This window comes from Lotus japonicus, chromosome 4, assembly GCF_012489685.1.
Source record: "Lotus japonicus ecotype B-129 chromosome 4, LjGifu_v1.2".
Taxonomy (NCBI): domain Eukaryota; kingdom Viridiplantae; phylum Streptophyta; class Magnoliopsida; order Fabales; family Fabaceae; genus Lotus; species Lotus japonicus.
In genome coordinates this window covers 65,826,480-65,842,079 of record NC_080044.1, presented here as the reverse complement: position 1 = coordinate 65,842,079, position 15,600 = coordinate 65,826,480, and the positions used below count along the sequence as shown (strand labels likewise).

The 15,600-nt window shown below is 35.8% G+C and overlaps 3 protein-coding genes across 6 annotated transcripts; 1 reads left to right on the top strand and 2 right to left on the bottom strand.

The window, feature by feature from the left end:
• The first annotated feature begins 1,794 nt into the window (after window positions 1–1,794).
• On the top strand, window positions 1,795–6,256 carry LOC130714423 (wax ester synthase/diacylglycerol acyltransferase 11-like). The gene is made up of 7 exons (XM_057564320.1): window positions 1,795–1,996; window positions 2,971–3,546; window positions 4,333–4,399; window positions 4,533–4,642; window positions 4,876–5,085; window positions 5,649–5,786; window positions 6,019–6,256. Exons 1-7 carry the CDS (start codon window positions 1,817–1,819, stop codon window positions 6,184–6,186), a joined length of 1,449 nt encoding a protein of 482 aa, XP_057420303.1. The 5' UTR covers window positions 1,795–1,816; the 3' UTR covers window positions 6,187–6,256.
• A 1,466-nt stretch (window positions 6,257–7,722) lies between these two features.
• On the bottom strand, window positions 7,723–10,707 carry LOC130712366 (uncharacterized). Of its 4 annotated transcripts, none has more exons than XM_057562201.1 (3): window positions 10,567–10,707; window positions 8,484–9,775; window positions 7,723–8,368 (listed from the first exon to the last, which is right to left on the bottom strand). In XM_057562201.1, exons 2-3 carry the CDS (start codon window positions 9,749–9,751, stop codon window positions 8,059–8,061), a joined length of 1,578 nt encoding a protein of 525 aa, XP_057418184.1. In that variant the 5' UTR covers window positions 9,752–9,775; window positions 10,567–10,707; the 3' UTR covers window positions 7,723–8,058. The 4 variants fall into 4 exon arrangements, with proteins under 4 accessions (XP_057418184.1, XP_057418183.1, XP_057418186.1 ...); XM_057562200.1 differs by having other exon boundaries at window positions 8,484–9,888; window positions 10,567–10,701; XM_057562203.1 differs by having other exon boundaries at window positions 8,484–9,693; window positions 10,567–10,695.
• Window positions 10,708–11,890: 1,183 nt separating this feature from the next.
• On the bottom strand, window positions 11,891–15,581 carry LOC130711380 (pentatricopeptide repeat-containing protein At2g33680). The gene is made up of 3 exons (XM_057560964.1): window positions 13,278–15,581; window positions 12,878–12,960; window positions 11,891–12,581 (listed from the first exon to the last, which is right to left on the bottom strand). Exons 1-2 carry the CDS (start codon window positions 15,490–15,492, stop codon window positions 12,911–12,913), a joined length of 2,265 nt encoding a protein of 754 aa, XP_057416947.1. The 5' UTR covers window positions 15,493–15,581; the 3' UTR covers window positions 11,891–12,581; window positions 12,878–12,910.
• Window positions 15,582–15,600: the final 19 nt, after the last annotated feature.

Sequence of the window (15,600 nt, the reverse complement as noted above, 5' to 3'; positions counted from 1 at the left end):
TGAACCAAATTAAAAAAAAGTTATTTCCCCTCCCCTCCCTTCTATGAACCAAACATGATAAGAATTAAAATCACTCCCCTCCCCTCCCCTTCCTTCCCCTCCCCTCCATTAAAATCCCTCCCCTCCCTTCCCCTCCGTTGAACCAAACACACCCTTAATTGAATTAAGAAAAAAAAAAAACCTTTTTGTTTTTCTTGCCAATCATGACTCTAGCCTGTCCCCGTAGAATAGTTCAAATGGTAGGAGCTGGGGACATAAAGGTTGGGCAGGGGAGGTCCAGGAATCGATCTCTGACGGGTGCAATTTATCTTTCCGATGTACAAAAAAAATGATGACTCTAACCTCACTTCATGCTTAAATTAACCTAATATGGATACGGAGTCGCATACTCGCATCCATCAACCTCCATCTCTCAACACTCAACCAACTAGTAATGGGCGGCAAGTAGGATCATCGGTTCTTGAAATTTTACCAATTCCTGCTACTTTCAATAACTCTATACTGACCAAGTAGGTCCATCGTTTCTTGAATTCTTACCAATTCTGACTACTTTCAATAACTCTTATATAATATATCTTTATCTTTATTTTTTGAAGATTAAGTTCTGTCATTGCCGCTCAAGTTACCTACAGTGAATTAGGATATGTCTTTGAAATCATATGTAAGGTACTTATATATCATTCTCAACATAACTATCACATCAACGGCAAAAATTGAACACACAAAATCTTCTGAGAAAAATGATTCGTCCTTACCAATTGAGTCAACATATATTAATAATTTGATATCTTTTTTTAGTCTTGACCGTGATAATAGTTAAGCTCTAATTTTAACTTTTAAACTCTTACGAATTTATGATTGTAAATATCTAAAATGAGTTATATCACATGTCAACTTTTTTTTTTTTGTAAATTCATATGATCTCGATAAACTTGGGAGTTTAGTGTCGACTTCACGAGTTCAGGAAAAAATGGAGAAAAATCAATTATATTCCAAAACGATAACATTTTATGATAGTCTTTGCAATATACTATCTTTATTTTTTACAAATTTCTCTCACATTGTGTCTATTTTCCTATTTTCTCTAAAAAAAAAATTATATTGCGCAAAAAGAGTAAGCTGCGGCTAGCCAAAAATGTTTTTAAAATTGTCTACGAACCTTGAGTTTTTATGTTATATAAATTCCTTAAAGTTTAAAATTATTATTGATAATCAATTATTGAGAGTATTATAAAATAGTTAAAGTTTAGTTTGATTTAGATTTAGCTCCTATTTGAAGTTTATATAGTCTGTTATCTTATGAATATGTGTTAATTTTTTTTTACTATGAACTCGTATTCTATGTATGATTTTAACTTATTTTTATATGTTTCTCAATGTATGATTTGACCATTTAGTTATATTTTAAATTTTATTAGTATTTGCATCATTGTATTTGTTGTGGATTTTAAATATTATTTTTGTATGAGGTGGAGTTTACAAACCGAATCATTTTATGTAAACTCTTTAGTTTTACAAACATTCTCACCGTCTATTGACGTGAAATTATATTCTTGAAATTGGAAATTTTAACATAAATGATTCGCTTCAAAATATCTACTATTGTTATCATGAGTTACTAGCCATGAAAGCAACTTCACCACACAACCATTTCTTTCTTACTCTCCTTCGCATAACACGTAGCATTAAATTTGGAAGAAAAATTTATGTGAAGTTAATTAGCATGTCAGAAACAACATATATATATATAGAGAGAGAGAGCACCAAGGACAAGGAGAGAAGTGCACTACAGTATATACACACTTGAAAAGCAAACATGGAATCACTGAGAGATGGTGAACCACCACTGAGCCCAGTGGCGCGTCTGTTCCAAGTGCCATCCTTAACAGTTTATGTGGTTGCCATAATGGGTTGCAAAACAAGCATAAATCCTCAAGTTATTAAAGAAGGTTTCCGTCAAGTTCCGATTGCGCATCCTAGGTTCACCAGCAAGCTGGTATATCACTCTATCCTACCCTTTAATTAAACTTCTGCATTCAATTCCCACAGTCAATAATGTTTGTGAGTGATTGTGAGTAATTCTATAAATAATATATAATTTTGAAGCATGCTCTAATTCTTAATGGTGGTTAGTTAGAGCCGAATTCACCTAAACGTTTTAATATTATAGTTGTTTTTTTTTAAATATCATAGGTGTTATTACTTTCCGTCTTATTTATAAGAATTAAAAGAGCTATTTATGTTGATCTTATTTATAAGAATCAAATTGAAGCTTATGTCATATTAATTTTTTTTGATACTATTGTCTTTAATCATTTTGAAATACTAATTAATTAGAACTTTTGTTCTATTTATAAGAACCAAAAAACTACCTCGCATAGTTTAAGAAAAGAAATTAAAGTAGTTAATTGTATACTAAATTTTCTCTAAATTAATGTTAAACTTCTAAAATTACTCTTGTCATATTATTTGTAAGTGACATAGGAAAGTGTAATTAGTGTTGATAAGTGGGATGACCGGATGAGAGAGAATATAATAAATGAATAGACATTTTACTAGTTTAAAATTATTAAGAGCAATTATGTCTTAAAATAATTAATGTGACACAAATTTTAATTTGGTTCTTATAAATAAGATTAGAGGTAGTATATTCTCTCGCATTCCACTCAACAAGACTAATTACATTTTCAATATGAAATCATGAATGCATCTCTTGCCTATTCACATATCCTTATACTAATATTCAAATATTTTGAAAATTTAACATTAATAGATTACAAATTTATTACATTTAACTACTTTAACTTCTTTTTTTAAACTATATGATGTTAGTTTTTTGTTTTTATAAATAGGTCCGGAGATAGTATTACTGAAAATAAAGTATATTTTAATTGAATGTGAGATGAGTCGAGACTCTGTCTTTCTCATATTGTCCCATTTTTGAGTAATGGTTTTTGGATATTCTACCAGGTACAAAAGGGAGGGAAAATTAGATGGACCCCAACAAAAATTGACTTAGATGACCATATCATAGTTCCTGAAATAGACTCTAATATAGAATTTCCAGATAGATTTGTTGAAGACTACATCTCCAATCTCACCCAAACTACATTGGACCTATCCAAGCCACTTTGGGAACTTCACATTCTCAACATTAAAACCTCAGATGCAGAAGCAGTTGCCTTTTTTCGGATCCATCATTCACTTGGGGATGGTATCTCTCTTGTATCACTCCTCCTTTCTGCTACACGAAAAACCTCTGACCCTGAAGCTTTACCAACAGTGCCATCACTGAAGAGAGAGAGCACTAGCTCGTACCATTGTTCCAACACATTCTGTCGGGTCTTCGTAGCTATTTGGTGGTGGTTGGGCCTGATTTGGCACACTATGGTGGATACGGTGCTTCTTCTTTTGACCATTTTGTTCATTAAGGACACTCATACCCCTCTGAAAAGCCCACATAGGACTCAACTTAAAGCAAAGCGGTTCGTGCACTACACAATTAATATGGATGACATCAAGCTCGTGAAGAATGAAATGAAAACGGTACCTCTTTACTTATTTAACTTTCCATTAATTTATACACATTTGCATAATATTGCAAATGCTCTATGAATATAGAGAGTGAGAAATAAAGAGACGGGAGAATGTGATATATAATAAATGTGACAAAAAAAGAGAAAGATGATGTGTTAAGTGAGGTGTTTGTACTATTTGTGTGTCTAGATATCATATACGATCATTAACCAAGTATTTAACTTAAAAAATATATGAGTATTATTTACACAATGCTAAGCTCTATTGAATAGTCAGCTCTATTATTTCTCCTCATTGTTATACCATGTATACCTTTAAACATCTTTTAATTGTTCTCATGTTATGTGATTTCATGTAGATGGGAATGCATGTTAATTCTCATCTTCATAAATGCTCATCACAAATTTACGTAGGGTCCAACCTATAACATCAACAAATAGATAGATTGATATAGATACAAAATTTTAACATGATGAATGAAGTACTAAGGAAGATTTTGGATTTTATTTATTTATTATAAGATCCATATACTCTTAGCCCAGTCCTAATACATATCTTGTAGTTTTAACTTTTAAGTAAAGTGAGTTAAAGTTAAGTCTTAATTTTAGGTGAGAGGATAATATTACACTCTATCGGACTATGAAAATCATATGAGAGCATTTTGTTAATGTGTAACTTTGTAGTATTTAAGATATGGGGTTGTCTTTGTAACTTTGTTAATTGATTATTTCCCATAGAAACATCAAGTAATGAGGTGCTTTGTTGACGTATTTCTGTTAAATTTTGTTTAATTAGACCATTAATGACGTTTTGTTGGGGGCAACACAAGCTGGTCTGACTCGCTACTTGAGTCGCGAATATGGTGAGTTGCATATTTGTTGTGGTCCGACTCTTGATATTTTTTTTTCCAATATTATTTGAAAAACAACCATATATAATGTTTCAAATAATTTCTTTTCGATATTTAATGCTTTATTGCTCATGTTGGCCCATAGGTATGGATGCTGATAGTGGTGCTACAAAACAAAGAATAAGTCATGTCTTTAAGAACATTCGCCTTAGGGCAGGAATTGCCATGAATATTAGACGTGTACCAGGAATCCAGGTAAATTTGGCTTCAAATATTATTTTTTTGAGATAAAGGGTCTTTCATAAGGCAATGTCTATTTGATGTTAAGCATTTATGATCAGAAAATTATTTTCTCCTTTTAAATCTTGTGATTTAATTTATATTATATACATGAAAATATATATAAGATCTCTCCACTTCTTTTTTCTTTCTCATAGCTTAATGACTCACTTTTTGTGCTTAACTAACTTAATCATGTTGTTAATTAGAATATGTCAGATATGTTGGCTAAGAAATCAAAAGCTAGATGGGGTAATGTGGTTGGACTTGTAACCTTCCCTTTTTCCATCGCTTTACATGAGGATCCATTAGAATATGTTCGTCATGCTAAGGCCAAAATGGACAGGAAAAAACACTCTTTGGAAGCTAATGTATCTTATTTTTGTACAAACTTGGCGTTGAATCTATTTGGAATGAAGGTATGCATTGACAATACCTTAACTTCTTTGTAGCTAGATTTGTAGCTTAACTTTTGAACTAAACACAACAAGAAAACACTGATGGTCAAGGACTAAAAACTATCAGTAATCAAAAAATCATCAGTAATGTTTAATTAATAATTACCGACGACCAACCGACGGTTAAAAAATTGTGGCCATTGGCCTCGTTGGTAATTCATCTCTTACGTTATTAAAAAATCACCAGTAATTACCAATGGTATAGGCCAGTAACTTACCAACATGTTCTTCTGTTGGTAATTTACGATGACTTTTTTCATCGATGATTTACTGAGGTTGATCCATCGGTAGGCTTTCAGTAATTGATTAGGTATAAAAAAAACTCTTTTTTGCTGTAAATAAAAATTCTACTTTCATTAAATAGCATGTTGAGAAGTTAAAGCTACTTTGATCAAGTAAAGTACTAGGTGTTAGTTATTGTACTTTTAATCTTCTACAATTTAAGACTACATTACATTGGGTTGAAGTACCACTTATGCTTCATTTCAATATAATATATATTGTTTATAAAAAAAACATTACAGGTCGCTGAAGCCATATCTCTAAGATATATGTTCAATACAACTTTGGTCTTCTCTAACGTGCCTGGTCCGATGGAAGAAATTAGCTTCTATGGCCATCCTATAGCATACATTGCTCCTGGTGTATATGGACAACCCCATGTAAGTGTTGAATTATTCACAATTAAACTAATGGAGGAGGGAATATATTTCATGCTTCCCATGGTAATCTATGACTTGACCCATATTAAATTTTGTGTTGACGTATCTATGTCATACATATAGATATAATTATCTGCACTCCTAATTTTTTACCATCAATCCTGCAATATAGTTAAATTGATAAATTTCAAACATCAAAATAATGATGAATTATTTTAATTTTTTTTTACAGGCACTCACGTTCCATCTTCTTAGCTATGCTAACCAGATGACCATTTCTCTATCAGTGGATCCAACTATCATTTCAAATCCATACCTCTTATGTGATGATTTAAAAGAATCATTCAAACTCATTCGTGATGCTGTGCAAAGAAAGATCAATATTGAAAATATAATTTGACGACTATAGATAATTATATATGTACGGATTTAAAGTAATAAATTTGATATTTCTCAAATCACCATACTAAACCACGTTCATTCTAGTAAAAATTGTTCCTCGATCAATTGCAATGACTTCAGTAGGGATGGTAATGGATCTTAAACCCACTCATTGGATACTTGCAAATAGTGCCCAAAATTAGTATGATAAAAATCCACTTAATAGGTATAAGGTTTGATATGGATAAAAATTGGTAAAAATTAAAAAGTAGTGAGGAAATATGAATATTATAGTATCCGATCCGCTTCTTGCTACCCACATATATAATTATTATTATTATTTATGCGCACACTATTCAAGTTCAAGTTGTTACCCACTCCTTATATAGAAACATGTGCAAATATTTTTTGACAACGTGAATATAAGAATGAGTACAAAAATATCCAACCACTACCTACCCATTATCATCCCTAAGTTTTAGGTATTCCAAAATGAACAATAATTTTTTATAAAGCTAATTATATCCTTTTCCTTTTGAGTTACGACTAAAGGTATACTTTTCAACCCATTTTGTAAAACAATCAACACCCACCATAATACACTTTCATGTTCCTTTGAAAAGAGAGGACGTATTTGACCTATCTAAAACTCAACCTTGAAATGGTCAAGGCATAATAATCAATAGAATGAATATCACTTGCAGGAACATGTTGAATATACCCACTCATTGTTATTCCTGCTTGATGGTGAATATAAGTATGAACAAAGCTTAATTTCATTTTTATTCCTGCTTGATGAACACCATATATGCCTTCATGAATTTTTGCTAAGTCGATTAAAGTCTCATTCTTACTTAAACATCTTAAAAGTACTACTCCATCAATACTTTCTTAGTATAGTTCATCATCAGATAACTTTGTTCAACGCTGAGTTTAACAATTTTCTGTATGTTTAAATTTGTATTTTGTAAATATTCAACTAGCTAGCTAGTTCGAATGTCCAATCATTTGGACTTAAAATCATTTAAATGCAAGATATTGAACTCTTTAGTAAGATTCATTTCACCTTCAATTAATTATTCATTTATCTAAGTTACTTTTACTTATTATGTATCCAGAAGGCAGAAGCTATTTGAGCCAGTTCATTTTATTAATTAGCTACAGTGTGGGTGTCGCTAATTAGCGACGGCTAGCCTACTCTGTAGCCCTATAAACTGACATTCTGTTATTTTGTCAGTTAACGTCGGCCGTAGCCCACGCTAAAATTGATTTAAATTATAAATTCAAATTTAATTCTCACTTTCATTTACCTTTTCTCACAACTCTTCCCTCCCACGCTCTGTAACCTTAACAAGAGAACATCTAAATAGGCGAAAAGGCTTTTCCAAGCATAGAAAAAAATTAAAATGAAAATGAAAGCATGCAAGTTGAAATCATCTGTCAACATTGTAACACAATGTAGATCAACCTAAAAGATGGATGAATAGTAGATGAAATTTGCAAGTGCTATAAATAGAATATCAGAGATACATATAAAATATGATGTACCAAAAAATGGGGCAAAATTCACGAGTCATATCAACTAAAATATATCTGAAGTTGCAAAAAAAATACATATCATCAGGTGATTGATTCACAAAGGAATCTGCAGCACATGTGAATGACCATCAGTCATTTATGTTTCAACCTCGAGAAAAATCATATTGAATGAAAATGAGTATAACAAAAATACTCTTTCATTTCCTTTTCCTCTCTTACCATGTAATGAACACAAACAGACACCGCTTGTGTATATTGTAGATATAATGAGTTTGTAGTAGTCAAAGTTTGTAGCATAAAGCCATAAATCAATCAAAAAGAAATAGTTCTACACTCAATGGTAGGAAAATTTTCACTCAGTCACAATTTCAGTTTCAGATCTCTTGTTATCGGTGATGCCTTCCTCATCAAGGATACGCAGATCTGGATAATTTCTATGGTTCAAAGAATGCAACCAAAGACCGACAGTTCCTTCCTTTCGTTCTGTGGAAGCAATGTGAGAATATATGTATTTCATTTTGAAGTCTTCAGCTTCTTTCTCATACGCTTTCATTGACACCTCTTCATGGGTATCTTTCCATTTGTCGTTATAAGAAGTAAAAAAGCACTCATCTAGATACAATCCAACTTCAGGGGCAGTAGGCACTATGATGCTAACATCCCTAAATTTAGGAGAAAAGATTAAAAGTAAAAAATATATCAGATGAGATTATGAGAATCACGCTGAATTTCAAATAGAAATTTATAGACAACACAAACTAAACTAGCACGACTCACTTCTGCAAAGCTTTATCGATAAGTGACTCTGGTGCACAATCTCTCATGATTGCCACTGCAAGCCCCATCATCTTCCGGATCTGATGAAGCATGAAGCTCTGCCCAACAACCTCACACTTCACAAATTCCATGCCCTCAATTGCAACAGTGGTGTTTGCGTCAAACGAGATAATGAAGCGTTGTGCAGCAGGATCCTCAGGTTTTATTCTGGTGGTGAAGTTATGGAAGTTATGAGTCCCAACATAGTACTTCAAAATCTTGTTAAATCTCTCCCTCTCCTTCTCGCCATAACAGAATCTACTTCCTTGGTTAGGCTCATCCTCTCCATTCATTTTTTCTTCCTCAATAATTCCTGAATTATTCACAGATCCACCACTCAATGGAGTACCCTCATCCTGACCAGAAACTACAGCCTCAAGATCAGTTTTTGTTTTCATGTCATCCGCTGAAACCTTACCCTCATTATCATTACTCAATTCCTCATTTAACTGATTATGACCTTTGCTTAAAGGATCCGCCGCATCCTCTGTAACTCCAGAGGTAAGCGTGTCATTTCTGTTTGACGAGAGACCAGCCCCAACATCCACACCTTCAAGTTCCAGATTATGTTTACCATTACCAACTAACCCTATCACCTTCCGGCCTCTCTCAGAACACGGCAAACACTTAACAAGTTCATTTTCAGACCCCAAACTAGCCAGGACAGTCTCTCTATCACGATGACAACATGGATCAAGGGCAAACACAGGGATGAGATAGACATACCTCCTCCTGTCACAGAACTTCTTGGCACTATAGGAAGCTGTCACACGCTTGAAACCGAAGATCCGGATCTGAGGGGGGAGATTTAAATTAAGGCGGTCAACAAGGCCAGGTGGATCAATATAGAACCGGCCGGAGACAACCTGACCAACAGCACTAACCCCTTTATCAGTTCTAGCTGAGCGAGCAAAGTCATACCGTTTAGGATATCCACGATCATTGTCAGGGACAGCTCCAGACGCATATAAAGCTTCTTCTAGGTCACCTTCAATGGTCTTTGCACCGGGGTTTTTCTGCATACCCTGATAGCCAACACCACAGTAAGCAAAGAAAATAGCTATCTTGCGACGCTTGGGTCTTATCTTGGTGCCTGTGGCAGTTGTGCATTCTTCATCATCGGAAGTAGCCGTAGACATCTTCAGCTTCTTGGGCTCTGGATCTTCTGCAGCTAATGGAGGTGGTGGTGGCAGGGATGAACTAGTCAGTGTTGCATCTGAACTTTCCATTTTTTAGAAGTGATAAGAATATTGCTGGAAAAACCGTAGAAAGCAATTCAAAACCCAGAATGCCCAAAAACCTGGAAAAAGGACCAGGCCAGGGAACAACTATGGCGAAACCAAATACATCAGCACGATGCATAAACCTAAACAACAGTTTAATTTATTAATACAACAATAAACAAACCCTAAGCTACACTAGAGATTCCTTCAAAACATTTCTAGTTTCTACACATAGCTAGCGATGTAATTTCTCTTTCATCAGTTCTTAATGAATTCATCTGAAACTGTTAACTCCAGTTTTTGGGTTTTTTTTTTCTCATCTTGCAAGCAGTGTTGTTAATAGCGGATCGCGGAAAATAGTGGAAAGCCAAAAATCCGCTATGTCAAGCCCTCAGAGCGGCAAATAGTGCGCTGAGCCCTCAGAGCGCTACGCTATAGCGCCGCTATTTGACAACACAGCTTGCAAGTTCGAGAAACAATGAATGAATTAATAAGCATACAAGCTACAAAAATCTATTATCAGCTAACTACTTAGTCACATGTCTCCAAATTTCTTACTACCAATGTATTCTTGGGTGTGAAATCGTTTTAAAATTGAAACATAAAGTAGATGCAAAATATAAATAGATCTAATAAGAGCACATCTATGCATAAAAAACAAAGGGCTAGTGAATAATCAAACAATCTAACAGAGCAAAAGTATATAAAAACTTGATGAAACTTGAAATCCAGTTTGGAGAGTTTGAGAGAAATGGCAGCTAAGGTTTACATTTGAAACAAAAGAATGAGAGGGAAGCAAAGATACAGAGAAGAAGTGTTACCAGAGCAGAGGGTAGAAAAGTGAGAGAACGGTTTCTGGTGGTGGAGTGGAGGTGGTGGAACTGCAAAATGAAACCGTGCTTCGAGAGAAAGAAACACGAACAACGTTAAACCCTCGTTTAACCAGTGAGTTCTCTCCTTCCAGCACGATAGATGCTGCTTCTCTTTTGATATTTGGGCCTCCAAATCCATTGGATCCGGATATCACTCTTTGGTATTTAGGCTTTTACCCAAAGTTTTTTTTTTTTTGAAATTCCACTAATAGGTAGATTAAGGCCCCGCTTGGAAAAACAACTTAATTAAGCGCTTATGGTCATAAGCGCTTATTTCATAAGCGCTTATTCATAAGCTATTTTTAAAATTTTATTGAAATAAATTAAAAATAAGCTGTATATAAGCATAAACTGTTTTTCATAAGCTATCCTGAGTAGCTTATGAAAATAAGCTGAAAATGGCTTATGACAGACCATAAGTTGTTTGCATAAGCTCTCCCAAACACTGGCATAAGAGCTTATGCTGTCAGATAAGCTCAAATAAGCTATTCCAAACTGGGCCTAAGTAGAATGAGGCAAAGAAGCCAACGCATCAGAGTCCACAAGCGGTAAAACCCCGTTTGGTACTTCTTCTAACCAGACAAACCCCGGATAAGAGGAAGCATGACGAGCTAGAAAATCCGCAACCGCATTGCTTAATGAGTTTAATTTTACTTAAAAAAATTAGTTTAATTTTGATGCATTGTAATTATAATTATAATTATTTGTAATGAAAAGAAGACCTATGAAGCCACCAATGAGAATGGTTGATACCGTGATGTTTAGTCCTTTAGAGAGAGGAAGAAGGATGTAAAAAAGAACTTTAAAACGTATTGTTAAAAATTATCTCATTATCAATAGTATACCTTATAATTTAGCTTTTGATCAAGTTGAATGACAACATGGTTCATACAAGCATAAGGCTTTTGTTGTTGTTTGTACTTATTTGTAAGTGTAAATATCATGTTGTGTTTGTCTAATGAGTTTAATTGATGGACCGTGACATCTAATAACCCAATTATTTCGGCTATGTTTGGTTGGGTGGAAAGAAAAGGGGAGGAAAGAAAACACGGAAACCGATCCATGAATTTAGACTAACCTTAGTCTACATTGCAGGGCTTTGGTTACATACAATGATACAACAACTGCTTGTTCCGTGGTTGACCTCCATCACAGCATCTCCGACAAAACCAGCTAGGTCTCGAAAATAAAAGCATCAAAGAAAAAGTGAAGGACATGCCAAAACCCAGTATGAAGAGAGAGCTATTACTAGAGAAGACCAAGAGTAAAAATGAGACAGCAAGTGAATATTGAAAATAAATAAAATAATGATCCATGGATTCAAACAATGTAGTAGACTTTCGCAAAATGAATATTTCCTTCATTCAGTAACTTGATATTTAAACCTAGCAATTTGAAAGTCAAGGAACCCAATTTTAGCTTTGTCTAACCAATTCATGTGTACTTCTGGAACTCTGTCCATGCCATTGAATCATTGACTTCCAGAAGTTTTCCCTGTGTCTTACGTCTTATGATGTTATGGTCTATGATGGTGCAACTACCCCTTGTCATCTTGAGGCTGCAACCCAAAAGAACACCTTGGAGTCTAAGATGTTGCGAACACACAAGGTTGTCTGAACTCTGAAGTGCAAATGAGTCAAACGCAATACTAATCGGAATTCAAGCAAGTACATATAATTGTTAGCTGGTTGTCCACTCCCTCTCACTGGGACAAGCGGATTAAATGACTTCTGACCACTGTTTGGATACTGATCATGATTCATGCCGGTATCAAACCCAAAAACAGCATGACTAATGAACTCGCATGCACATGTCCATCACAGCTTGAATATTTTGGCTGCTGGCTAGATTTTGAAACATTCCTTCTTGATGGGTGGCAATCCTCTCATAGCTAATTAGCCAGCAAAAAAATATAAGATAGCAACACTGCTACACTTAGTGTAACACTCTGGGGAAATGGCATCCTGAAAAGGAATATACCACAGGTAAGAATATAGTTTTACCAAATGATAGAAAACAAGAATTCGGTAACAAAAATTTCAGGATTTTTTTCTATAAGAGGAAGCATTGGAATTGGTAACATGACTAACATCCAGTTATTCTTTAACACAAGCTTACTTCTATACCTAAGAAAAAGAATGATCAAATGCACTTTAGATTATGAATTTCTTAAAAAAAATGTAAAAGAGTCATCTTCCCAGAATCTCAGTCAAAGAATTGATAGAGGGTTTTCTGATTAGAGTGAACATTACAGTCTTACATTGTGCATGCGTGGATCGTCTCCCCATTATTGCTAAACGCCACCACAAACTCTAAGTTGTATCTCGTGGCTGCCTTCTTGGTCTACATGAATAAAAGAACATGAAAATACAGGGAAAAAAGAAGTAAAGAATTATAACAAAAGTTGAGACTGTCTCTATTAAAACCAATATATATTCCTAAAGAAAATGCAAGCAGGCAGAAGGCACAAATAAGTTTAAAGACAAGAGATGGTGGTCCAGATGCTCATTGTACTTATCCCAAGATAGTTGCTAAGAGCCTAAGACGCTTTTCTTAACAGTATAAACCATACACTAACCCATACAACAAATGAAAAATCACTCTACTGATTAATTGGAAAAATTGACAGGTAAAGAATGGGAACACTAGTCAAATAATACCTCCCAAATCATCTCCTGTAGTTTCACTTTCAGGCAATGAATCCAAATGGGGTTGGTATCCTTCATCTTTCATCAATTTGGTTAACAACCTTAGTTCTGACCGTATTTCATCAATTTGTGGGTGCATACTGTCTCCAACAACAAATACATGAACCAAACTCTTCAACTCAATCCAACTACAACCAGGTTCTTTAGCTACCCCTCGAGCTTTCATCATTCTCCTTACACGCTCTACGTCTTCCCACTGACCTAAGGCTGTATATATACTTGATAACAATACATAAGCAGATGATTCTGGTGAGCCTAACTCCATTAGTTTCTCACCAGCATAAGCACCAATATCATAATTGTGATGGTTCCTACAGCCCCCTAATAATATGCGCCACAAACATAGACCATGATCAACTTCTGCTGATTCAATGAACTCTTTAGCTTCATTGAGCTTACCGGCACGGCTCAGGATATCAACCATGCAAGCATAATGCTCTACTGTTGGAGTAATGTCAAACTCATCAGACATCATCTTGAAATAATCCCAGCCTCTGTCTACCAGTCCCATATGACTACAAGCGGAGAGAAGATTCACGAATGTGACAGTATCAGGCTTTGTTCCCTCCAACAACATCTTGTCAAACAGTTCCAAGGCTTTGTTACCATGACCATTCTGAGAAAGACCAGATATCATTGCATTCCAGGAAATTACATCCCTGGTAGGCATCCTCCAAAAAATAAGATAACCGTCATCCAAACTTCCACATTTAGCATACATAGCAGAAAGTGCACTTCCAACGGGAACTTCTAAGTTGAAACCGTACTTAACAATCCCGGCGTGCATTTGCTTTCCCTGATCTAAAGCAGCTAGGCTGGAACAAGCTTTAAGGACACTAGCCATAGTTAGCTCATTGGGGATAATTCTCTCGATCTGCATTTTGCCGTACAGATTTAGAGCACCTTCAAAATCCCCATTCTGTACATACCCGGTTATGATAGAAGTCCACAAAACAACATCAGGTTGTTGTACATACTCAAAACCCCTCCGAGCATCCGCTAAGCTACCACATTTTGCATACATGTCCACCAATGATGATAAAACATACAATTGCAATCCAAACCCCAACTTCAAGGAATAACCATGCATCTGTCTCCCTTCCACAATAGCACAAAGGTCGCTGCAAGCATTGATCACCCCAACAAGAGTAAACTCACTAGGCAACACACCAGAGCAATGCATACTGTGAAACAGCCTCAACGCTTTCTCCGAGTCCCCACTCTGTGCATAACCAGTAACCATGGCCGACCACGTGATCGAATTCTTGTTACCCGAAAATTCGAAAGTCCTAAGCGCATCATCCAAGCTCCCACATTTCGCATACAACGTCACAAGAGCATTGGCAACAGAAACAATAGAAAGCAACCCATTTTTCATGGCAAGGGAATGAACTTGTCTACCAGTATCCAAAAACTCAGTTCTATTCAAGGCACTAAGAATACTGGTGAGCACGAACTCATTCTCACCCTCCTCTTCTTCACAACGCATTTGTTCAAAGAGCTCGATCGCCTCCTTAGCAAGCCCCAGAGAAGCATACCCAGAAAGCATGGTAGCCCAAGAAACAGTATTCCTCTGCGGCATTCTGTCGAACAGCTTGCGAGCTTCCGAGACAAGACCCGTCTTGCAGTACATATTAAGCATGGAGCTCCCAACAAACACATCACCGGAGCAGGCGGTTTTGACTGCAACGGTATGCGCCTGACGGCCGGCAACGACATCGGAGAGACTAGAAGCGGCGGAGAACACGCCGGCGAAGGTGTGGGCATTGGGGAGGGCGTTATGGGAGCGCATCATGCGTTGAAAGAGGTGGATGGCGGAGGAAGGAGCGCGGTGTTGTGAGGCGTTGATGAGGGAGTTCCATGAGACGACGTCGTCTATGCGGTGGCCGACGATGGTTTGGAAGAGGAGGTTGGCGTCGGAGAGGGAAGCGCACTTGGCGTAGAAGTTGAGGAGGGTGTTGGCGAGGTATGTGGAGGAGATGAATGAACCGTTTTTGAGGATGTGAGCGTGGAGTTTTCGACCTTTGCGTAGGTCTTTAAGGTTTGTGAGGTTGATGAGTTCTGTCAATATTTGTCGTGACGATGATGATGATGATGATGATGATGATGATGCTGCCGATGATGTTGCTACGGCTATGCCTTCGTCAAAAACCTTCGCCCTTAGCATTACTCACTCACAAACTCTCCTAATCAGTATTCAGTATACTAAAATTGCTATGTGTTATTCCATTGAATTTTCACATGCCCATATATAATATTTATTTTAAATTAAATT